This window comes from Lontra canadensis, unplaced genomic scaffold (assembly GCF_010015895.1).
Source record: "Lontra canadensis isolate GAN:19392208 unplaced genomic scaffold, GSC_riverotter_1.0 scaffold7, whole genome shotgun sequence".
NCBI classification, from domain to species: domain Eukaryota; kingdom Metazoa; phylum Chordata; class Mammalia; order Carnivora; family Mustelidae; genus Lontra; species Lontra canadensis.
In genome coordinates this window covers 26,231,478-26,256,848 of record NW_022631001.1, presented here as the reverse complement: position 1 = coordinate 26,256,848, position 25,371 = coordinate 26,231,478, and the positions used below count along the sequence as shown (strand labels likewise).

The window sequence follows — 25,371 nt, the reverse complement described above, 5'->3', positions numbered from 1 at the left end:
ATGACCAAAAGGAAATGAAAACCTCTCCTAAGGGGTGCCTGAGTGGCTCAGTGGGTTAAGCCTCTGCATTTGGCTCAGGTCATGATCTCAGGGTGCTGGGATTAAGCCCGGCATAGCATTGGGCTCTCTGCTCAGCAGGGAGCCTGCTTATCCCTCTCTTTCTCTGCCTGCCTCTCTGCCTATGTGTGATCTCTGTCTGTCAAATAAGTAAATACAATCTTTAAAAAAAAAAAAAAAAAAAAAAAAAAAAACAAAACCCACCTCTCCTAAGAGGTATACAGAAGCTTAGCAGGGAGTTCTCTTCTAAGCTACACAAGTGGTGTCATGGATCACTATCAGGAGCAACACTGCCAGAAATAATTAAAGTTAAAAACTAAGGGGAAAGGCAAAGGAAAACTGTATTTCCTTCATCTCCAGATGAGAAGACTTTACATAGCTGTGGCTCCTAAAAAACTCCTCTTCTACCCCTGCAAACTTCCTGGAGAAGGTCACACCAAAGAGAAAACGACTCACCCAAGAGAGGAGTGCAGCTGCCCGGGTGGCATGGAGCGTCATCTTGGTGACACCGAACAGTCACCCCAATGCACCTGGAAACCAAGAGAAGAACAGCAGCTAATTATATCAGATATCCGTGATGAAGGACAAGGTGGGAAATGGTTTAATATACTGGCTCTGAATACGTCAATCTCTTTACACAGCAATTAACCCACCAAGGACATGGGAATTGTTAGAAAGCTCTAACTATACATTAAAATTACTATAGAACTTGGGGCTCCTGGGTGGCTCAGTTGGTTAAGCCACTGCCTTCAGCTCAGGTCATGATCCCAGAGTCCAGGAGTCAGGCTTCCCCTGCTCTGCAGGGAGCCTGCTTCTCCCTCTCCCTTTGCCTGTCCCCCTGCTTGTGCGCTCTCTCTCTGTCAAATAAATAAATAAAACCTTAAAAAATAAAATAAAATAAAATTACTATAAAACTTACCATAACAGTAAAGAGCCTGCATTTAATTCAAAGTCCACAAGCTCTACACACAGTTTTCTGTTCCACAGAAAATGTAACACTCAGGGCTGTCCTTCAACCCTGTTCTTTGGGACATGGTGCCCTTAAAACATGGAACAAATAAGGTTTCTCAGACAGATGTGGGTCTGAAAGTGATTCCATGTAACCTTGGACAAGTAGCGTAACTTCTTTTAGTTCAGTTTCCTCATCTACCAAATGGGATTTGCAAACACCTATCTGGGTTACTGTGAGGCTTCAAGACAAAGCAGGTAACACAAATAACACAGTGCCTGGCACATCGTACGTACACACTAAATGATCACTGATCTTTAACAGAGAGGCTGATTTCTGGCTCTTTCTGCAGGTGCCCAAATTCTGCCTAAAAATAACTAAGACCTTGAGGGAAACTTCTCCAAATTCTGGATTTTTATATCTCCCACAGAAATGTCAAAGATACGGTTCAAATGAGGGACCTGATGATACCAGACCCAATTCTGGCAGAAATCTCATGGGACATTTAATGAAAGATTAGGTACATGTCCTGGTATTCCTATTCCCAATTTCCTTTCCCACTGAGAATCGGCCATCTGCCTCCCAACCTGCCCAGGAGACCACAGACCTGGTGACTAAATATTCCTCAACATCCCCCAGCAGCCCCCCCAACTCCCACCAATCATGGGAGCAATCAGCCCCGCCCCCACCTCCTGTCACAGGTAGTCTGTCACTATTCGATGAAGAACACAAGTGGTTAAGTCACATCACCTGTAATTCTCCCCACATATTAGCATCTCCAAGGTGTGGGTTCTATGGACCGAACATTTGCTAAGCACCTTTTTTTTTTTTTTTAAAGATTTTATTTACTTGAGAGAGAGAAAGACTGCATGAGCAGAGGGAGAGGGAGAAGCAGGCTCCCCCGACTTGGGGCTTGAACCCAGGGCCCTAAGATCGCAACCTGAGCCAAAGTCAGACACTTAATAGACTGAGTCACCCAGGTGCCCCACATTTGCTAAGCGTCTTCTGTACACAGTGTGTTGGGGATAAGAAAAATATCATTCTTGTCCATAAAGTACTTACTGTCTAGTAGGAGAAAGTTATACATAAATCTGATGATAATCCACGCCCTATCATTCTTAGTTCTTCCTACATAAGTATACTATCTTTTTTTTTTTTAAGATTTTATTTATTTATTTGACTGAGAGAGAGAAATTGTAAGTAGGCACAGAGGCAGGCAAAGAGAGAGGGAGAAGCAAGCTCCCTGCTGAGCAAGATGCGGATGTGAGGGTCAGGGCTCCATCCCAGGACCCTGAGATCATGACCTGAGCCAAAGGCAGAGGCTTAACCCACTGAGCCACCCAGGCGCACCAAGTGTACTGTCTTTACCAACCAAGCAAAAAGGTTACTTTCTGAGTCCATACAGATGTTCATTCTGCGCTGGAAGCTATATGGGAAATGGGAGACACTGACATGGTCCCTGCCTCTGAGGAGCTTATACAGCGAGGTAAGTAATGAAATTAAAACATACATGAAGCTTTAAATAATAGAAAATAATTAAATGCTAAATATAACTAAATGCTAATTGTAATTAAGTGCTTCCTGACCCCACAAAACCCAACAAGATTCCACCTGTCATACCAACGTCACAGTCCTGGAAATGAGCCAATTCACATGGGCTTTGGCAAGAGCAAGGGAAGTGGTTAAGGGAGCTCTCAGGAGGGCAGAGAACCTAAAGGACCTATGTGTTCCTCAGTCTTGGATGATTTTCACCCAGCATGCCCTATCCATCAGCACTGAATGCTTAGCTCCCTGGGGCCAGCCAAAGATGAAGAGAAATGGTCTCAACTATTGCACTGCACTAAGACTTCTGGTTATTGGCTGGCCTAAAGTTAGAGGGATCATGCCTGGCCGTTGTGGTGAAGGCAGCAATGGCCAAATGATCTACTAGGGCTTCTTTAAAACAAAACAAAACAAAAAAGTCTATATGTTAATTGAATTTAAATTTTAAAAAATAATTAAAAAATTAAAAATTAAAAACAAAAGTCTAAGCTCTTTAGGAACAAGGAAAATGAAGCCCAGATCACCTGTCCCTCATCCCCACTGTTGCCTCTATACTTGCCATCCTTTTGAAGAGGTCCAACATTTCAGTCAAAAATTTTACTTATTTGTAACCCAGGGTAAATCTTGCCCCCTCTGAGAGATTCCACAGCTGTGCTGCTAAAAATGACCTGAGGTTTAACCAGCCTCTTCCCTTCATCTCAGAGGCAAAACATACAAACCTTATGTCCTCCGGGAGGGTGGGGAAGCCTGTCTAAAACTAGTCCCACTGCTCAGGAAAACAGTGTCAAGTCCAAATGCCTTTTTCTACGCTTCTCAGGCACAGAAACAGGAGGAATCCAATAACCAACATGAGGAACTCCAGAATGACCTTGTCAGTTCAAAGCCCATAAACCAGCATTTTCCCAGACACAGGACACTGGGCTGGGAGCTGTTAGGCCAGCCAGCCATTCACTTCTCAAGTAATGAATGATTGAAGTCGGTGGCAGAGCTAGTCCTCAGACTGGGACTACAGCTTTAAGCAGGCCTTGGCTTGGAACCCAAGGGCTCCCAGCCAAAGCACCATCCTCTCCACCCTCCCCCTGAAATCTGAGGCAAGCCCCACCCAGAAGACTGGTTGATGGTCATGGTGATGGAAAAACAGATCCCCACGATTATAGCTCAGAACCATTTCACAGAAAGATCTGCTGAGATGCACCCCAAATTGATCAGGTACCAACGACCCACTCACCAGCCCCAGTGAATCAACAAACAAAATTCAGGAATGCAACCCTTCTCAAGACACCTTCAGAGACCACCAGACTGTTTCTTTGAGAAGTGCCCCCAGAATCCCAGAGGCTTCACAGAGCTGATAAGGTGGCTTCTTTTCCCTGAGTTCAAGAAGGAACCAAGACACAGAAGCAGCTGCTTTATAAACCAAAGGACTTGCATCCTCTTCACATTTTCAAAATTGACATAATGTAAATTCCTACATCAGGACCAATTCCCACATTTACAGTAACCCCTCTGTTTCTAGAGAAGATATATCAGGACAAGGAAAGTGACACTCAAGAGATGCACAACCACATGGCCCGAAGTCTCTCTGGGTATTAAAGAGTTAAATTCTAACCACGGTTTCCTACCAGGGCTGAAGCTAATGCAAACCACCTGCTCAGATGCAAGGAACAGGACCAGAGAGTCGGACTGCTAACCTCTGGGGTCTGTTCTAGAAGTTTCATTTCTAAGGTTAACCAAGTGATAGGCCAAGGGCCAGAAGGTCTGAGCTGTGGAGTGCTGCTCTCCTTACCCCACCCCACCCCACCCCCGAGCCTGGGTGCCAGCTCCTTGTGAGACCATCTCTTAGCCACTTACTACTGCCTGCCTGAGTACCAACCCTTCTTCGAGATAACACCAAAGTGACCTTTGGTCCCAAAAGCAACAAAACTGTACTGATCACTCACTGGCACCTGCCTCCACTAAACCATCCTCCCACTCTCAGAATTTCTGGGCCCAAAGCCCGCAAAAACTCCCACCTCCAAGTGTCCTTCCCAAGCCCCGCTCCCTCTGTACCCCATGGTTCCAAAGGCTCAGAGCTCAGAAGGGAGCTTATAAAGCTGTAAGGGAGCTGTCCTAACTGTAAGACCAAGCTCAATGGCAAGATTTACCACTACTTACCCTGACAGCCTGCGTGCCTATAGCCATAAGAATTCCATGCTCTGTACACCTTTCTAAAAGAGATATCCCACCATCTAAGTGAACCCCACATCCAAAAGGCAAACACCCTTATCTTGAGGGTGTTCCTCCTCCTCTGACTCTGGGAGGGACAAGTCAGGAGACATGGGAAAACAACCACCCAGACCTCACCTGGTAGGTTACCTCAGAGGGGCCCAGCAAAGGCCAAGCGATGTCGCCATAGCCTAACTCATCATAAAGAACAAAGTAGGAAATACCTTGCTGGTGCATCTCTAGGCTTGGAGGAGGTAAAAGGCCCAAGGACCAGCAGCTCCAACAGAAGCCAGGGAAGAAAAAACATATTTTCCTTTTCAACTCCTGGAGAGTCCTGGATAGCCTGTCTCATCTAAGTCTAAAGGGTTTCTCTGCACTCCTGAGGTCAGGGCAGACCAGCTTGCTGGATGTACTCTCTGGGCCCCCTTTAGGGGACTTAGTCTGGACTCAAGCCTCCCCCTCTTCACCCAGACCAACCCTTCTGTGTAGCCTAGAATTTGGCCCAGAGCCCTGGTGAGGAACAAGAGAAGGGCTTCAAGGGAAACCAAGATTTCCCAGGTTTCTTCAAATGTGGTTTACTGATACCTGCCCTCCCCCCTCCCCATGCTCTGCAGGGTCCAGATCAGAAGGAGAGGGAAAAAGGGTTGCCTCATGAAGCAGATCTGGGGCCTACAGCCATGTACTGCACATATACATATACACCCAAGCACACTCCAGCAGTACATTAGCACCTGACACCACTACTATATTCACACACCCTGGCAGCCACCAGCTGGCAAAATGAACCCTTTTCACTCCCCACCACTGCGTACACACCAGGCCTCAGGAATGGAGAAGCTCTCTTGAGCTGTCTCTACAGCTCAATGTGCAGGCGCACGCTTTCCACCCTCCGAACAAAAACACGCTGACATATACGCGAGGGGGAAAGAAAGCAACCCTTTGCTCTCAAAGGCGCCAACTCCCGGATGTTGGCAAGCTCTGCTCCCAGCGCCTGTTTCTGAGTGTTTACTTGCGCTCCCTCTCCTCTCCCTCCCCTTTAAGGATGGCGCAGGAAAGGGGGGGAGGGAGACTCCACCGCACCCCCTCGTCCATGTTTGAACAAAAACCCAGAGAAAGAGGGAGGGAGAAAAAGTCTCAGTGCAAGGGGTGGGGGGGGGGCCTTACCAGACTCCTAAAGCCAAACGTATCTACAGGTTTTAATCCGCCATTAGCATTTAAATCTTGAAAGGAGAGGAGAGGGGGGGGCTAGTGGAAAGTAACCCCACACACAAAAGAAAAGTTGTTGGTTTTCTTCTCAGCCTGGCAGGAGCGATCTTCCTGGCTGACAGCCAGAAGTGCGTCACAGCCGGGAGTCTGCTTTCTTTAAAGGCACAGCAAGCTTCCGTGGTCTGGGAGCACCGCGAAAGCAAGGAACTCTCGGCAAGGGGGGAGGGGCGGCAGTCGGGGGCAAGGAGGGAGGGGCGCCCCGGAGGGGAGGGGCCGGGAGGGCTAGGCCCACGAACAAGAGAATAGGACGCATGGGGGGTGGGGGGGGAAGGAAGAGGCGCGCGGGAGCCAGCAGACAAAAAATCCTGAACCGCAACAGTGGCAAGAGCCAAGGCAAACTGTGGCATAAAACACAAAACACATCTCACAGTGGCCTGCCTGACAAACCTGGTATCACCCGGACACTCCCCCTTCGCTCTCTTAACACAGCAGTGACAGCCTGTCCACCTCTCTGGCCAGCAACGGACTGCCCTGATGATTAGATCAGCCCCTGCCTGCCGGCGCGCGGGGCACCGAGGAAGAGCCGGGAGCTTTGGAGGGTGAGCAGGACACAGGCCCTTTCACGCGGGGCAGCTTCCTGCCAGCTCCAGGGCGGGGCGGCTGTGTCTTTACGCACACACAGGCCGCTCACACACAAAGCACCGGCCTCCTTTCGCCGGCGCCGCCTGCCCTGGGACAAGGCCACCCCCCCCACCAAGCCCATTCCCTGAGGGAATCTCTCCAGCCCGTACCTTCTGCGTGGCAAGGCCAGGACGTCGCGCTGGGCCTGCTCCTCCCCCTCGGCCACCCAAACAAGCAGCCCAGGCAGACCGTGGCCTTGGAGCGCAGGCCCGCGCTGTCCTGTCCCGGTGGCTGCGTGCTATTGTCGACTGTGGAATGGCCGCCAAAATCCCAGCTGTGCTGCCAGAACCTAATCCCCTGTTCCGCTGAGCATTTGTGGGGAGGGGCTGAGGGGCCAAGGCACGGGACCTAGTACGGCAGGCACTGGCTGGAGCCCCTTCACAGACACAGGCACTGGGACCCATGTGCAGAGCCTACAGGCTCTGCCTCTCCTCCATGGCCGAAAAGAAAAGATGTCGGACTCTTAGAAAACAAAACCACAGCGTTTCCACCCACTGAACAGCGGCTCTCACAAGGACTGGGAGAGAAACCCACCAGTCATCAGGACCGCCCCCCCAACTTTTACTTACACCACCAGTATTTATTAAGCACCTACTATGTGCAAAGCACTGCTTTAGGACATTGAAGGGAATATACAAAGATGAATTAAACACAGCCTCTACACTCAGCTAGCTTATAATTACACAGGAGATAAGAAACGTGCCTTGAAAATTATATTTCAAGACAGTATGTGTTAACTCCCACAAAAGGATATAAAAATTCCAACTAGTTGAGAGTAGGTAAAAGACTAAGAAAAAATGAAGTGATATTTGAATGTGGATCTTAAAATATGCAGGTAAAATCTCCCCAGACAGAAGAGTGGGAAAGGGAAAGCAGAGAAGACTGGAAGTAGTCTGGAAACAGACTTTTTAAGTTGTGAGATGGGGTCAGAGCTGGAGAATCTTGAACCTGAAACCAAGAAATCAAAGATTTGAATATTTCGTGTGTTTTTAACACCGAGATGTGGTACAATGAGAACTGTACTTTCAGAAATTATTCTGGTACACAAAACGAGACTAACAGTAGGGAGGAAGGTCACAAGGCTGCCACAACATAAGACAGGTAATGAGGACACAAAAGGGGAAAATGAGAGAGAATGGAAAGATGAGGAATGAAACACTTTGGAGACAGAATGAAGACAAGGGAATGGCTGGAAACAGAGGGAAAAACTATAGGGAGGAAAGTGTAGGGGATGGCTGAACAGGCAGAAAGGCTATATACAGAAGTAGAGAAATGATACAGACCATGTTAGAATAAGAGAGAAAATAATAAATAGCAGCTATTGCTGAATGTGTACTATGTGACATGAACGCCCTGTTCTGCTAACATGTATTAGCTCATTAATCTGAAAAACTTCTTTGGTGAAGCAGATACTATTACCACTCAGCTCTACAGAAGAGGAAACTGAGCCACAGAGACGAAATAATTTACCCAAGATCACACAGCTAGTGAATGGAAGAACTCTATACCACTTGCTGCTATGTGACCCTGCAGGTAACATCTGGGCCTCAGTATCCCTATTTGTAAAACAAAAATAAAGATATCTATTTTATAAGGTTATAATGAGGATTGATCTCATAACTATATCTATAAGGTGCCCAACACACTGACTAGCACATAAGACACAAGATGTTACTTAACAAAGGTTAATTCCCATTCTGGGCATTTTGGCACCTAGTCACCAAGGTATTCCAAGCAGAAGCTGGCTGTTTGTCAAGGAAGCTAGTGGGGGTGCTCCTCCCTGGAGTGGGAGCTTGGATCTTCAGGATGCTTGCTTTCCTTCCATCAGTCTGCCTCTCTGAATTTTACTTTAAGGTCCAGCTCAAATTTCAACTCCTCGGTGGTGCCTGGGTGGCTCAGTGGGTTAAAGCCTCTGCCTTTGGCTCGAGTCATGATCCCAGGGTTGTGGGATGGCGTCCTGCTTTCTGCTCAGCAGTGAGCCTGCTTCCCTTCCTCTCTCTCTGCCTGCCTCTCTGCCTACTTGTGATCTCTGTCAAATAAAAAAAAAAAAAAAACTTAAAAAAAAATTTCAACTCTTCAAATAGTCCTTAAGAACAGGTAAGAGTGGTTATCTAAGGGAGGGGTTAGTCTGTGGGGGAGTTTCTACACTATGTTTCTTTTATATTTTAATTTATTCTAAATAAACATGTATTATTACATTGGTAATCAGAAAAATGTGTCTACATTCTGCATTCACTACTTGTCCTGCCTTAACTATATGAGCATGGAAATCTTGTCCTCACATCTAGAATGTAAATATCAAGGGCATAAGCAGTTCCATTTCTCTCTCTCTCTCTATGATCCCCCATAATATCTAACACACTAGGGCTCCTTGAATCTGTTCCACTGAAATACATCTGGATGGCAGATTTCCAAATTTAACTCTCCGGGCACCAGAGAATGACTGGAGCGAGTGGTGGGGGTCAGACCAAGGCCCACCACTACAGAGACCCCCATCACCCTGCTTCTTCTCCCAGGCCCTTAGCTTTCCCACAGTATCACTTGCAGTCTGTGGTTAGCAACTGCTATTGGTAGAAAGGAAAGTTCTTTATTCAAAGAAGGACCAGGAAAGCCAAGCCAAAGCAAAAACCAAAGCTTTTCTAGAAAAGCAAAGTGGCAAACATAATTTAATGACTGGCACAACCGACACTCCAAGAAAAGTATGAGGTGAAAATAGGAGGCAGGCCTGTTAAAATTGTCCTGGCTACATCTGGCACCTTTTTAAATTATTTTTTTAATTAAAAAAAAAAAAAATTTTTTTTAGAGATTTTTATTTATTTGACAGAGATCACAAATAGGCAGAGAGGCAGGCAGAGAGAGAGAGGGGGAAGCAGGCTCCCCGATGAGCAGAGAGCTGGATGCAGGGCTTGATCCCAGGACCCTGAGATCATGACCTGAGCCCAAGGCAGAGGCTTAACCCACTGAGCCACCCCAGGCGCCCCTACATCTGGCACCTTTCAGCTGTGAAGCTCCCCAGCACCTGAAAGAGTTGATACTGTGTCTCAAAAGAATATGAGATCCCCACCCCACTCCTGGGCTCTTAACTCTGGCAACAGCTCCCAGCTGTGCAGCCTCAGAGGGCTGAACTCTCCTCTGGAACCTCTCTGCCAAAACTGCCAAGCTTCTGGGCCTGCTCTGCGGGACAGCCAAGGAGCCTGGCCAGTTTCTCCAGCCTCCCCCTCCCCCACCGCAGGCCACCGCTGGCCTCCAGCGGCAGCACCAGAACTACACCCGCCCCCCCCTCCTCCCAGCCTAGCTAGGCAACAAGCAGACCACACAGCTCCTGCCTGAATCCACAGCCCCTGCTCCATGTCCCCAGAAGACCAGGATAGGTAAAACTATTTTTAAAAAAGAAAGGAGAGGGACGCCTGGGTGGCTCAGTTGGTTAAGCAGCTACCTTCGGCTCAGGTCATGATCCCAGCGTCCTGGGATCGAGTCCCACATCCGGCTCCTTGCTCGGCGGGGAGCCTGCTTCTCCCTCTGCCTTTGCCTGCCATTCTGTCTGCCTGTGCTCGCTCTCTGTCCCTCTCTCTCTGACAAATAAATAAAATCTAAAAAAAAAAAAAAAAGAAAGAAAGAAAGGAGAGAAGATGGGGGCGCCTGGGTGGCTCAGTGGGTTAAAGCCTCTGCTTTCGGCTTGGGTCATGATCCCAGGGTCCTGGGATCGAGCCCCATATCGGCCTCTCTGCTCAGTGGGGAGCCTGCTTCCTCCTCCTCTCTCTCTGCCTGCCTCTCTGCCTAACTTGTGATCTCTGTCTGTCAAATAAATAAATAAAATCTTAAAAAAAAAAAAAAAGAAAGAAAGGAGAGAAGAAGGAAGGAAAACAATAAGTGACTAACACAAGATTTAGAATAGCACAGAGATAGAGGTTGGATAGAAGCTGGTGATGCCTGTGGAGCACACAGGGTGTTTTCAAAGGGTCTGGTAATATCTCCTGTGCATGGATGTTTGTTTTACTATTTTTTTTTAAAGATTTTATTTATTTATTTGACAGAGAGAGATCACAAGTAGGCAGAGAGGCAGGCAGAGAGAGGAGGAAGCAGGCTTCCCGCTGAGCAGAGAGCCCGATGAGGGGCTCGATCCCAGGACCCTGAGACCACGACCTGAGCCGAAGGCAGAGGCTTTAACCCACTGAGCCACCCAGGCGCCCCTGTTTTACTATTTTTGATTAAAATGTAAACGTTACAGCTTTTAACAAGTATTGCCATTAAAAAATGAGTATTACCATTTTAAAAAGTATAAAGGAAAAACAAAGAGCAATTTCCACAGAGATGGCCCAGGGTAGGGTGCTTCTTTTTTTTTTTTTTTTTTAATTAAGATTTTACTTATTTATTTGCGAGAGAGAGCGAGAGAGAGAGAGAGCGAGCATGAGATGCGGGAGGGTCAGAGGAAGAAGCAGATACCCCATTGAGCAAGGAGACTATGCAGTACTCCATCCCAGGACTCCGGGATCATGACCTGAGCCGAAGGCAGTGGCTTAACCAACTGAGCCCATTTGTGAGGCAGGGGTGCTTCTAATACAAAGAATTCACCTGGCCGTCAAGGGCCTCCAGGACCTGACCTCAGTTTGGACCTGGCCTCAGTTTTACCTTTTAGAGTTATTTATGCCCTTACCCAAACCCTCTACCATGCCAGACTGGTCTTCTCACTGTCTTCTTAAGTCCATCTGAACCTCCTACCTCAGCCTACTAGCCTAGGAGGGAAGCTCTCACTGTAGGTCCAATGAGAGCCTCTCAGTCCCTATAGGCCTTCTCACTAGGAAAGCTGGCAGGGAAAAAGGCTCTTATAGATCCACTGCCCTATGCAATGCCTTCTAGTCTTTTCTCTGCCACCTGACATCCTAGCATCATCAATACCTACAGACTATCCTTGCTGTTGCTGCTACCATTGTAATTAATAGCTAACATTTAATGAGCATTTAGTATGCAGCAGGCACTGTGCTAAACACTTCCCTGCTTTATTTTGCTTAATCTTCCCAATAACCCAATAACACAGTAACAAATACTATGATTATTCCTCTCTATTTTACAGAAAAGGAAACTAAGATTAAATAACTTGCCTAAGGCTACACAGCTGTTAAGTGTTAGAGCCAAAATTGCAGTCCAGCTGGACATCAACATCTCATCTAGTCTTCTCAGCTACATACGTTTTATGTATCTTCAAGATGAGAAGATCTGAGTCTCAGGAATTAAGTGACTTAGTCACATAGGTAGTGACTTGTCTATGTGGTCTCTACATTATTCTCTACTGCTCTTCAACAGCCATCAAATGAATAAATAAAAGCTAGCACATTCTCAATGGCTCAAAGAAACCCCGTACTTCTATACCTCCTCATAAGAATCAATTTTTTTTTTTTAAGATTTTATCAATTTATTTGACAGCAAGAGACAGTGAAAGAGGGAACACAAGCAGGGGGAGTGGGAGAGAGAGAAGGTTATCCATCAAGCAGGGAGGCCCACGCAGGGCTCAATCCCAGGATCCCAGGGATCATGACCTGAGCCAAAGGAAGACACTTAACAACTGAGCCACCCAGAACCCCATGAATCAACTTTTTAATCAAAACAATCAGGGGTGCCTAGGTGGCTCAGTGGGTTAAAGCCGCTGCCTTCGGCTCAGGTCATGATCTCAGGGTCCTGGGATTGAGCCCCACATCAGGCTCTCTGCTTGGCGGGAACCTGCTTCCCCCTCTCTCTCTGCCTGCCTCTCTGCCTACTTGTGATCTCTCTCTCTGTGTCAAATAAAATCTTTAAAAAAGAAAAAAAAAAAAACAGCTCTAATTTAAAAAGCAACCACTAAAGAATTTTTTTCTGAAGATATAGTAATTTAGAAACATTAAAAAACCAAAACTCCTCTGAAGAGGTAAGCATAGAAGAATTTTCTACTGGAAGGGATGGTGGACATATCTCAAGGGTGAGAAGCCATAAAGAAGGTTGGAGGAAACACTACTGGTTGGAGGGAAGGACTGCTATTTCAGAACCCTGACCTCGAGTTTATTTACCAGGCCTCATCCTCCCTCTCCAGAGAGTAGTGCTGAGTAATGAGGCAGTGTTGGTAAGCCTGCGGCTTCCTGGGGAGAAAAGCAAAGGGCAAATCAAAACCCAAAGAGGATTCATTATAACATCCAAGAGGCCCTATTCAGTTGTCCCTCAAGAAGGTCTTTCTACAAAACACCTAAGAACCTGTTCACCCTGTTTCTTTGTCATGAGGAGTAAACGGATCTGTCCCTATAGGCAATATATCTAACACGATGTTTGCACACAAACACAGAACAATGATGAGGTAAAAGAAAGGTAAAAGGAACCAAAGAAGGAACAGCTTCAATGTAAAGATTTGCAACTACTCCTAAAGACAGTCACACCAATGGTAAAACGAACAAAAAAATACCCTAGATTTGGTGTTGGAAGCCCCTGGAGGTAAGTTCTGAAGCCATCACCTACTAAATTTATGGCTTTAGGCAAGTCACTTGCCCTAGCTTGGGTCTCAGTAAAAGAAGGGTATTGGTACTGGATAGATCATATCTAAAGCACCTCCAAAATTTTCCCATGGTTCTTTATCCAGGATACCATTCTCAACAATAACAACAACAAAAATCTTTGACATAGAACTAAGCTCCTCAGAATCTGGTCAAAACTTCACCAGTAAGGATTTCCTCCTTTCCAGGAAAAAGAAAAACCAAATCCCCTAGAAACAAGCACTTTGTTTGTTATCCTACTGGGTCCCATCCCCAAAGCAAGGCACATGTGGATGCTTCATTAATCCTGACGACAGGAGGTGGTTCTTGGAAACTCGTAATACTAACTTTGCATGGGGCAAAATGAAAGCTAACTGGAACTATACTCAAGGCATTCACAAGGTTTCATAAACAAAAGCCACAGAGAAGAGTGCAATTTATAATTACATTGGTCTTAAAAGCATAAATAAATCAAAATTGAAAAAAAATGGAAAAAAAAAAAGGCCTAAATAAAAGCAGCTTTCTATACCTGGTCAATAAATCACAGAATCTCAAAGTTGAAAGAGACTTTAATGGTCATCTAGCCACCCACCCCACATTCATGCTGGAACACATGTGACAACTAGGCTGAAGATTTGCTCTCTCCTGCCTGAGATGGAAATTTTAAATTTATTTATATGTCCGAGCAAGGTCTGCTGATTTGAGACAACTTGTGATTTCAGAACATAAGCTTGAGAGAATAAGGATTCTGCCCAGGATCTGGTTTGTTTTCAAATAGGCTTTAAGTAGCTAAAAAACTCAGATGACACCTCTCTTTCCTCTCCTCCTCTCTCACCCTCCCCATCTCTCCCTCTCTCCCCACCCCCTCTGCTTTATCTTCAGTCTCTACCTCCTACACAGCACTGAATCCCCTTTCTAGTTCCAAATCTACTTCTATTACACTGTGATGCCTTTAACCTCTGAAAGAAATTAATAAACACAAATATTAATAAGAGTTGGATTTCTAAATAGGATGCTAGGCTGCTTCAAAAACCAAACTTAGGGGCGCCTGGGTGGCTCAGTGGGTTAAGCCTCTGCCTTCGGCTCACGTCATGATCTCAGGGTTCTGGGATCAAACCCTGCATCGGGCCCTCTGCTCAGCAGGGAACCTGCTTCTCCCTCTCTCTCTCTGCCTGCCTCTCTGCCTACTTGTGATCTCTCTCTGTCAAATAAATAAAATCTTAAAAAAAAAAAAAAACCACCAAACTTATTAATATATAACTAATAAAATAAATGGGAATGTGGCTAATCTAATGTGGCTGTGGTTAAAAAACAAACAAACAGACAACAAACCTAACATTTTAACAGACTTCAAGAATTTAAGGCCAGCTATTTCTCACATCTCAATCCCTCCTAAAGAACCCGAAGAGGCAAGCATGTTCGTTCCAATTTTACAGACTAGAAGACTAGAAGAAAATGCCTGCTTCAAGGTCAACCTAAAGGATTGCAGAGCCAGAACTCAAATCTTCTAAATCCAGTGCTCTCTCCAGCACACCTCAACTACAACCTATACCTGTCATCAGTATGGTCCTTTATATGTACAAAGCACTTATACACTTCTTGTTCAAAGGGTTTTTGCTACAACTAACTTGTGGTGTGGGCAAGGCAGATGCCATTTTCTCCATGTTTAAAGATGCTAAGTAACTTTAACAGCATTAGATAAAATAACAGCCCATGTATCTGGTATCATTGAGAAGTATGAAGAGTTCCTCACACAATTTTCCTGAAACTGCAATTTTGGGACCTTTAGGACCAAATCTTTTAAAAAACCAAAACCCGGGCACCTGGGTGGCTAAGTTGGTTGAATGACTGCCTTCGGCTCAGGTCATGATCCTGGACTTCCAGGATCGAGTCCCGCATCAGGCTCCCAGCTCCTTGGGGAGTCTGCTTCTCCCTCTGACCTCCTCTCTCATGCTCTCTCTCACTCATTCTCTCTCAAATAAATAAATAAAATCTTTAAAAAAAATTTTTTTTTTAAAAACCAAAACCCTATTTGCAACATAACTCTTCAAAACATATAAAATGGGTTAATCTTAACTTGGAATTAATGAAATTTAACCAGCGACATTCAACCATAAACATGAAATAAACACTTGTATATACTGTGTTGGAGACTCAAACCTGAACTGGACAGGCTTACAATCCTGTGGAGAAAGAAACATACCTTTATTTCACCTTAATACAACGCCAAAGAACATAGACCTGGGCAGTGCTAAAAGGAAGGTGAGAGAACACTGGGCCGTCTAGTGGACACTAACAGTGACTTGTAAGAGGAACACCAGAAAGGCAGTGTCCTGAGCAGGTGAATGGCTTGTGTGTGCCTTTTCAAAAGATGAATCTGGCACAACACCGAGTCCAGAGGCAGAACAGAGTGAGGTGGCAAGTGCCGCGGCAGAAGGACCGAAGAAGAATGGTGTTACTTGAAAGGCATCATGGAGGTAGACCCAAAGTTCTTATGAATGGGGTGTGGGAATATAAAGACCTAGGATTCCTGCCTTGCTGAAAAGACTTCAGACCAGGAACACAGAAGTTACTGTTTTGGAGGACATGTGAGGGTCTGATTACTCAGGATGGATGATTAGGAAAGCCTTACCAAGAAAGTAACATTTAAGCTGAGTACTTAATGTGTGACTGGGAGGAGTAGCGATTCACCAAAGGAAAAATAAAAAAAGAGCATTCTAGGGACATCTGGGTGGCTCAGTCAGTTAAGCGTCTGCCTTTGGCTCACATCGTGATCCCAGAGTCCTGGGATCAAGTCCCACATGGGGCTCCTTGATCAACAGGGAGCCTTCTCCCCCCTCTGCCTGCCACTCCCCTTGCTTGTGCTCTCCCTCTCTCTCTGACAAATAATTTTTTTTTTTTCTTAAAGAGAGCATTCCAGACAGAGAGAAGAGCATGCACAAAGACAGAGTTCATTACATTTGAGCAATGGCATGCGGTTTTAAGAAGGTGTAGCAGATGATGAGGATAAGTAGTACTAAATTGTAAGGCGCTTACATCATACTAAAGAATTCAGATTTTATCCTGTAGGTGATAGGAAACAATCAAGGTTTCTAAACAGAGGGAGTAAAGGGGAGGAACATAGATCAGATCTATGTTCCAGCCTGTATGACGTACAGGCTAGAATGGTAAGAAACAAGGGGAAGGCGATATACCACAATGGCTAAGAGCATGAGGTCTGCAGTTAGACTGCCTAATTAAAATTCTGGCTCTATACCCTATGGCCCAGCAATTGCACTAGTGGGTATTTACCCCAAAGATACAAATGTAGTAATCCAAAGGGGCACCTGCACCCCACTGCTTATAGCAGCAATGTCCACAATAGCCAAACTATGGAAAGAGCCTAGATATCCATCGGCAGATGAATGGATAAAGAAGATGTGGTGTATATATACACAATGGAATATTATGCAGCCATCAAAAAATGAAATCTTGCCATTTGCAATGATGTGGATGGAACTAGAGGATAGGATGCTAAGTGAAATAAGTCAATTAGAGAAAGACAGTTATATGATCTCGCTGATACATGGAATTTGAGAAGGTAAAGGATCATCAGGGAAGAAAGGAAAAAATGAAATGGGATGAAACCAAAGAGGAAGACAAACCATAAGAGACTCCTAATCATAGGAAACAAACTGAGGGTTGCTGGAGTGGAGGGTGGTCGGAGGGATGGGAGGTTGCTCTATTTCAGACATATATCCCTACTTGCTTGGAACTTGCAAAATGGCCATTGGGGAGGCTATTGCTATGGTGAGCACTGTAAATTGTGTAAGACTGTTGAATCAAAGACCTGTCCCCCTGAAACAAATAATACATTATATTTTAATAAAAACATAAATAGGGGCACCTGGGTGGCTCAGTGGGTTAAGGCCTCTGCCTTCGGCTTGGGTCATGATCCTTGGTCATGGGATCGAGCCCTGCATCGGGCTCCCTGCTTGGTGGGGAGCCTGCTTCTCCCTCTGCCTCTGCCTGCAGCTCTCCCTGCTTGTGTTCTCTCTCTCTCTCTGTCAGATAAATAAATAAATAAAATCTTTAAAAAATAAATTAATAAATGTGATGTAGAGCTAAAAAAATAAAAATAAAATAAACATAAAATCCTATCTTTATTGCTTACTAGCTGTGCAACCTTAAGCAGGTTATTTAACCTCTCTGTGTCCCCAGCCTCCCCATCTATAAAATGTTAATAGTAACAGTACTTTCTCAGAGGGTCATTGTAAAGATTTAACAAGACAGTATGTGCAAAGCATTAAGCACCATACCAAGCACAGAGAATAAATGTTAGCTGCTGTTAGAGGCTGAAAGTTCATTAGTAGGTTATATCCACATGTGGTTTAGTGTTGTCCATGCTCTTCCTTCTACCCAAAGCTTTCTTTTCTCTACTCCTTCATCTAGTTAATTTTAACCTATCCTTCACATCTCAGCTCAACAAATGTTACTTCCTCATATAAACTCACCCTAAGCACCTAGTTCCCAGTTCCATACTAGGTCAAGTTCCTACTATGCAGGGCACCAGAGTCTTTTCCTTCACCGCTCTCATAGTTTCTAATTATGCCTTTTTGTATTTCTTTAACTTTTCTCCTAGTATCATATGTTCCATGAAATCAGATTGTGTGCTCACCATTGAATTCTTAGAACTTAGCACAATGCCTGACACATAGAACATGCTTGATAAACACTTCTTAAATGAATGAAAAGTGTTAAATTATATTTTAAAAGTAAACCCTCTTCAGGGGGCACCTGGGTGGCTCAGTGGATTGAGCCTCTGACTTCAGTTAAGGTTATGGTCTCAGGGCCCTGGGATGGAGCCCCACGTCGGGCTCTCTGCTCAGCGGGGAGCCTGCTTCCCCCTGTCTCTCTCTGCCTGCCTCTCTGCCTACTTGTGATCTCTGTCAAACAAATGAATAAAATCTTTTAAAAAAATAAATAAAAGTAAACCCTCTTCAGGATCAATCTTCAAATAGAACCCAAGATACAGATAAAAGTAGATGGTTTGAAGTGAAGGATGTTTGGAGCCCTGTCCCCTCCTGCCTCCACCTGATTCTTGAGTCCGTTCTCTAATTCTTTTTTTGTTTATTCTTCTGTTCTGTAATTTTATTAAGCTTTACAGAATGTAGCACGAAACCATTACTTGTTCCAAGCAAGTAGGGATATATGTCTGAAATAGAGCAGTGATTTAAAAAAGAGGAAGCAATAGCTTGAGAACTACTTATGGCAGGCCCTGATAATCAATTTCAAGTGAAGAATTAGAAAAGGAAAATTCTAGAAATACCTCTAACTTCCTAGCTTGCATGAATAAGTAGATGATCATATGTGCCAAAAACAAACAAGAATGTAAAAATGGTAACTTCATTCATTGAGCACTAGTATCAACCCTATCAGGCAAGTGCTATTAATACCCTCTTTCATAGAAGTTAAGAGATATTGAACAACCTGTCCAAAATCATGAGGCTAACAAGCAGCAGAATTAAGATTCAAACCCAGGTCTAGCTCACTCCAAACTTCATAATCTAAACCATCATGCCATAATGGCAGGTGGTTTGAAAGTCTGGTTTTAGACATGAGGTACCTATTGGACATACAATCAGAAAAACCCATAGCTGGTGCAAAATATGATTTGGGGCTAGAGATACAGATTTGGGTCACTTTTGACCCAGTGTGACTATAATCAGAAGAGGGTCTATGGTAGGAACATGCTTGCTTAGTAGGTCTTTAATAAAGAGGTAGCATATACATTTGCTATTGAAATTTGTTAATCTGCCAAAGCCTCTGTCTTGCACAGCCCAGGGGACACCCACACTGAGAACTGATGGACGGACTCTGAGTGAAATTCCAAATCTCTGGAGATCCCTTGTAGGACCTTTATATTATTTCCATTTGGGGAAATTTCAACAGAAAGCCAGTGACCATACCAATGTCAATTTAAAAGGAAGGTGGTTAAGAGAATGGATGTGGGGATCAAACATCATTTTCTCTCCTATGTCAGGTTCACATCATCTCCTGCTTAGGATTCTATCTCCCTCACTAAAAAGGCCTAGCATCTGAGTATGGCTTCTTACCACAGACAGTGTTTCCCATCTACAAAGTATTTCACATGATCCTCACAACAGCTCTGCAAGGTAGACACTGTTTTCATTTTATCAAAGAGGAATGAAGTTCAGAAAAGTACTCTGCCTAATGTCACACAACTACAAAACAATAGGACCACAGTGCAACTCTGATCTTCTGGCTCCAAATCTGAAGCTCTTTCCAGCAGATTCACCCCAAGATAACTATGAGCCACCCACCCGCCTAGGAACCAACAGAGTCACCATCCCTACATACATTTTTGTTGTATTTAAAAAGAAAATATGGGCACCTGGTTGGCTCAGTCAGTTGGGTGTCGGCCTTCGGCTCTGGTTGTGATCCTGGGGTCTTGGGATCAAGTCTTGAGTCCTGCATTGGGCTCCCTGCTCAGCGAGGAGCCTGATTTCCCCTCTCCTCCCCACTCTGCCTCTCTTTCTCTCAGAGCCTCTTTATCTCTATCTCCTCAGTGCTCTCTGTGACTGTCTCTGTCTCTCTCAAATACATAAATAAAATCTTTATTTTAAAAAAAAAAGGAGAAAAAAGAAAACAGCAGGGAGATAATGACTGGACAGGGCTAACAGGATGTTGGTAAAGGTTATTTCTTGAAACAGCACTAATGACACAGGTGTATTCACTTTGTGACAAGTCATAAGCTACATTACTTTATGCATTTTTCTGTATGTATGTTTCACTTTAATTAAAAAAGCAAACACTAGGCAAAATTAAGATACACTAATAAAAATTTGGGAAAGCTGGATGTCTCAGGGCTATATGTATATTTGCTTGACTTCTCAAGCAGCAGGTACATATAGGGCACCTAACAGTTAAGTAAGAATGCACAAAATCCTTGCACGCACAAATAATATATTCACCCACTTATTCACCCTTGCATACACAAATAATATATTCACCCACAAGTCACCCATAATGACTAGGTGATGTGAATGAATCTGATGGGATCAGGAGCACAGGAAGCCCAGTAAGGTACCAAGATTATAGTAAATGAAAAAAAAAAAAAAAAGGCATCTGAAAAGTGGAACTATCCTATACTATCAGTACAATAGTAAGATATCTCAATTTCAGAGACAATAAAAATGTGAAAAATGCCAATGACAATTTAAAGACGCCACCAATTATAAACGCCTCCTAATTTCAGAGTGTTAAAACGTTAAGACAATGCAAAAAAGCATTTAAAAATAAACAAAATACAATGTTCTAATCTCTAAAGGTAGTTTAACCGTGAGATCATAGATCCTGGAGTGTTAGGGCTAGAAAGGACCTTGGAGAACCTTGTCTCGGGTACAAGCTCTTGATTTAAGAGATGGAGAGAGTGGAGTCCTGTTTAAAAGTTGTTAAGTGACCTTATTAAATTAAAGCTCACACCCCAGAAAGTTAAGTACAAAGTTGGTTCTTTGACTCCCGCGATTACTACCCAGATACCTCCCTCTAAACCCAGGAGAAGATTTACATATTAACTCTATTTTTCACTTTCATAATTCTCTGCTTCATTAACTCAATAAAAAACTAAAAGCACCTCTTAAAAATCAATTAAGATGAAAAAATAGAAGACTTCCCCTCTTGCTTGAACGTTTATTTCCTTGTTCTCTAAAATCAATGAAGCAATACAAAATTAGATTAAAAAACAAAATTTGTAATCTCTCAGCCCATTTTCATTCCCCGCTGGGCCCTCCCACAAGATATGTTAACAGATTTTTTTCATGCCCCCTACAATGTAACTACAAATGTATTTTTTTTTAAGTTTTTTTTTTTTTTAAGATTTTATTTATTTATTTGAGAGAGAGGCAGTGAGAGAGAGCATGAGCGAGGAGAAGGTCAGAGGGAGAAGCAGACTCCCCATGGAGCTGGGAGCCCGATGCGGGACTCAATCCCAGGACTCCGGGATCATGACCTGAGCTGAAAGCAGTCGTCCAACCATCTGAGCCACCCAGGCGTCCCTACAAATGTATTTTTATATTTAAGAGGATTTTTTATTATTCTCCATTTTTGAAAAACTAGGTTTACACTTCAACATTGCTCTGCAACTTGTTTCCTCACTTAATAATTTATCATGAATCCCAAGTGTCACTAAATAAAAAATTTTAACTCATACTTTAAAAAATCTGAGTAACAGTCCACATAAAGAACATAAAAAAATGTGTTCACATATTTTCCTACTGATGGACATGGCTATTTTCAATCTGTTACTATTTCAAACAATGCTGTAATGCATATCCTTATGCATATTTCTTTTTAAATGAAAGAAAAAAATTTCTATACACACACTTTCTAGTCATCCAATGTTTTGATTGTTTCCTTTCTTGTCATCATCTCTGCCTTACTTGCTCACAGAATTTTCCTCAGGGCCCAGTGTGATAAAGGAGGGCAAAGCAACTTGGAGAATGTCAAGACATGACATGTGATACTCACTGTTGGTAAATGAGAATTGGCCTATCTTGGCTGCCTCTCTCAGCCACCTGCGCATACCACACCCCCACCCCCACCCAATACGTGTGCTCCTTGTTCTGGTCTCAGCAGCTGCTTCCCACTCAACTGATGTGGGCAGAGCTGGCTTGTGGAATTAATCCTACTTTGTCACACTCCTAACCCTAGCAAGTGCAGATAGGCCCACCAGCTATCCAAACAAGTAGGAAGAAGAATACAGTATCATTAGGAAATATTATAATACAGAAATATATAGAGTAAAATATAAAACTCCCCATTTACCAAACCTTAACTGACATTCACAATGGCAGTCCCCTCCTCAGAGTGACCACTGTTACAACTTTGTTGTAGCTTTTCCTAACGACGCACACACGTACACATGTGTATATAGAAAGATACATATATGTGTATATGCATGTATGTGTGTGTACACACACACACACACGTATGTAAGTAAAGAGACAAAGAGTGTGAGTGTGTTTGGTCTACATACCTGTAATTATATTGTATGATTTGTTTTGCAACTTGCCTTTTTCACTTAAAAATTTCTTTGACATGTTTCTATATTAGATTATAATGGATTCCTCATACTTTAAAAAGCTTTGGGGGCGCCTGGGTGGCTCAGTCAGTTAACCATCTGGCTTCAGCTGGAGCCCCACATCAGGGTCTCTGCTCAGCAGGGAGTCTGCTTCTCTCTCTTCTCTGCCCCACCCCTGCTGGTGCACGCTTTCTGTCTCTAACAAAGAAAATAAAATGTTTAAAATAAATAAATAAAAGAAAAAGCTTGAGAAAAATGCTATAGTTTTTGAACAGCTAGGCCTTCTCAACAATATATTCCTCTATATTTCCCACTATCCAAAGGTCAACAAACTATGACCTACAGAGGTGAACAGAGTGGACCCTTGAATAACGCAAATATAAGGGGTGCCAAACTGCTCAACACCCCCACCATCCTATATAGTTGAAAATCCACGCAGAACTTCTGACACCCCAAAAACTTAACCACTAATAGCCACTGTTAACTGGAGGTCTTACGGATAACAAACTGATTAACATCTATCATGTAAGTTATCTGTATTAATACTGTAACCAAACAATAAAGCTAAAGAAAATGTTACTAGGAAAATCATAAGAGAAAATACATTTACAGTACTGTATTTAATTAAAAAAAAAAAAAATCCCTGTATAAGTGGACCCATGCAGTTCAAACCCATGTTGTTCAAGGGTCAACTGTAGCTGCAACTACACAGCCTACAAAGCCTGAAGTATTTACTACTTGGGTCTAAACAAAACAGCAATTTACACTGAACATCTAAAGAATAGCTTCTTTCTTTCTTTCTTTCTTTTTTTTTTTAAGATTTTATTTATTTATGTGACAGACAGAGATCACAAGTAGGCAGAGAGGCAGGCAGAGAGAGAGGGGGAAGCAGGCTCCCCACGGAGCAGAGAGCCCGATGCAGGGCTCGATCCCAGGACCTTGAGATCATGACCTGAGCCGAAGGCAGAGGCTTAACCCACTGAGCCACCCAGGTGCCCCTAAAGAGTAGTTTCTTAATATAGATTGTTGTCCAACTCACAGTGGCTATTTTAGACAGTGAGGCTCATCTTAAACAAAACTTATATGGGGCACACAGTGGCTTGGTCTGTTAAGGATCCAGCTCTTGACTCTGGCTCAAGTCATAATCTCGGAGTCCTGTGTGGGGCTCCACGCTCAGCACAGAGTCTGCCTAAGATTCTCTCTCCCTCTGCCCCTTACCCCTTACATGCACATGTCATCTCTCTCTCTCTCTCTTTCCAATAAATAAATAAATAAATAAATAAATAATAAAAACTATTAGTAAATAAAAATGGTTATCTCAGGATGCCTGGGTGGCTCAGTTGATTAGGTGCCTGCCTTCAGCTCAGGTCATGATCCCAGGGTACTAGGACTGAGTCCCCCATCCAACTCCAACTACTACTACCAAATCCAACTACTCAGTGAGGAGCCTGCTTCTCCCTCTGCCTGCCACTCCCTCTGCTTGTGCTCTCTCCCCACTGACAAATAAAATCTAAAAAAATAAAATAAAATAAAAATGGTTATGTCAGCAGAATAGCATTAGGATAAAGGGTTAAGTGTAGGGGACTTAGTTATTTTATATATATTACTTTTATAATTTGTATAAAATTATTACAGTACTGTTTAAAATAGAAAAACTGAAAGCACTATAAAAATTCTCTATGATAGACTATTATACAGCCATTATAAGTATTTATAGTTTCAGCAACATTTTTTTTAAAAGATTTTATTTATTTATTTGACACAGAGAGAGAGATAGTGAGAGAGAGAACACAAGCAGGAGGAGTAGGAGAGAGAGAAGCAGGCTTCCCACCAAGCGGGGAGCCCAATGCAGGGCTCGATCCCAGGAGCCTGGGATCATAACCTGAGCTGAAGGCAGAAACTTAATGACTGAGCTACCCAGGGACCCCGACATTTTAAATTTATATGAATTTATACAATGGTAACTGGGAAGCAGAATACAAAATTATAGGTAATATATGACTTTGGGCTATGCAAAATAGAAATATGTATAGGTACGGAACACTGAAAAGAAATACTAAATAAGTGATTTTCTCCAGATGGTGGGGTTATAGATAATTTTAGTTTTCTTCTTTATCCTTTCCTGTATTTTTCCAATTTCCTACAATGAATATATATACTATTTTTCAATCAGATTCAAAAAACATTTTTGGTTTCCAGTGTATAATCAAAAGTTCACCCTTTCTGAGAAATATGTATAGGACTACACATAGGATTAGAGGAAAAGTAAGCAACCCACTAGAAAGACTGCACAAGATATATGCCTAAGAAAACCTTCATCTTTGGGGTGTAGAAAAGCTCAGCTGTCCCCCTAAAGGGACAATGCTGACCATTTCCTGCCTTCTTGCTTTTGGAGATGCTTTAGTAAATATAACTGAGGAATCAAATTATATTGAGATGCCTGACAAACCTTATACGCTAAGGACCCAGGACCACCACCTTCTCAACCCTTAAATCTAAGACTTTACACTTAAAGAAGACAGATCAGGGTGCCTGGTTGGCACCGTCAGTTAAGCATCCAACTCTTGGTTTCGGCTCAGGCCCTGATCTTAGGGTCATGGGATCAAGCCCTGCAAGTAGCCCAAGCTTTGTGCAGAGTCTGCTTAATATTCTTTCTACCTCTGCCCTTCCCCCCCAGTGTGCACAAGCATGTGCTCTCTCTCAAATAATTTTTTTTTTTTTTAAAGAAAGAAACCAGACTAAGACCTAAGTAACATGGATTGGATCATGTTATTCCTCACATCAAAAACATTCAGGGGGCCAAGCACTTGGGTGGCTCAGTTGGTTAAGTATCTGATTCTTTTTTTTTTTTTTAAGATTTTTTTTTTTTTTTTTTTAATTTGACAGACAGATCACAAGAAGGCAGAGAGGCAGGCAGAGAGAGAGAGGAGGAGGAGGCAGGCTCCCTGCTAAACAGAGAGCCTGATGCGGGACTCAATCCCAGACACCTGAGATCATGACCTGAGCCGAAGGCAGAGGCTTTAACCACTGAGCCACCCAGGCGTCCCAAGCATCTGATTCTTGATCTCAGCTCAGGTCTTGATGTCAGGGTCATGAGTTCAAGCCTTACACTGGGGTGGACACTGGGCCTGGAGCCTAGTTAAAAAACAAAACAGGGTGGC

General features: G+C 43.6%; 1 protein-coding gene across 7 annotated transcripts in view; it reads right to left on the bottom strand.

Moving 5' to 3' along the window:
• The window catches only part of NUMA1 (nuclear mitotic apparatus protein 1), a 74,623-nt gene that overhangs the window by 33,707 nt on the left and 15,545 nt on the right, over nt 1-25,371 (bottom strand). For 3 of the 7 annotated variants that reach the window (XM_032853187.1, XM_032853192.1, XM_032853193.1), the window contains exons 1-2: nt 5,915-6,142; nt 514-587 (exon numbers count right to left, since the gene is read on the bottom strand). In XM_032853187.1, coding sequence (XP_032709078.1) covers nt 514-555 — 42 coding nt within the window. In that variant the 5' untranslated portion in view covers nt 556-587; nt 5,915-6,142. Of the gene's footprint in view, nt 1-513; nt 588-5,914; nt 6,143-6,403; nt 6,587-6,747; nt 7,067-25,371 lie in introns of those variants that run through there. The other 4 variants (XM_032853190.1, XM_032853191.1, XM_032853189.1 and 1 more) reach the window with 3 other exon arrangements.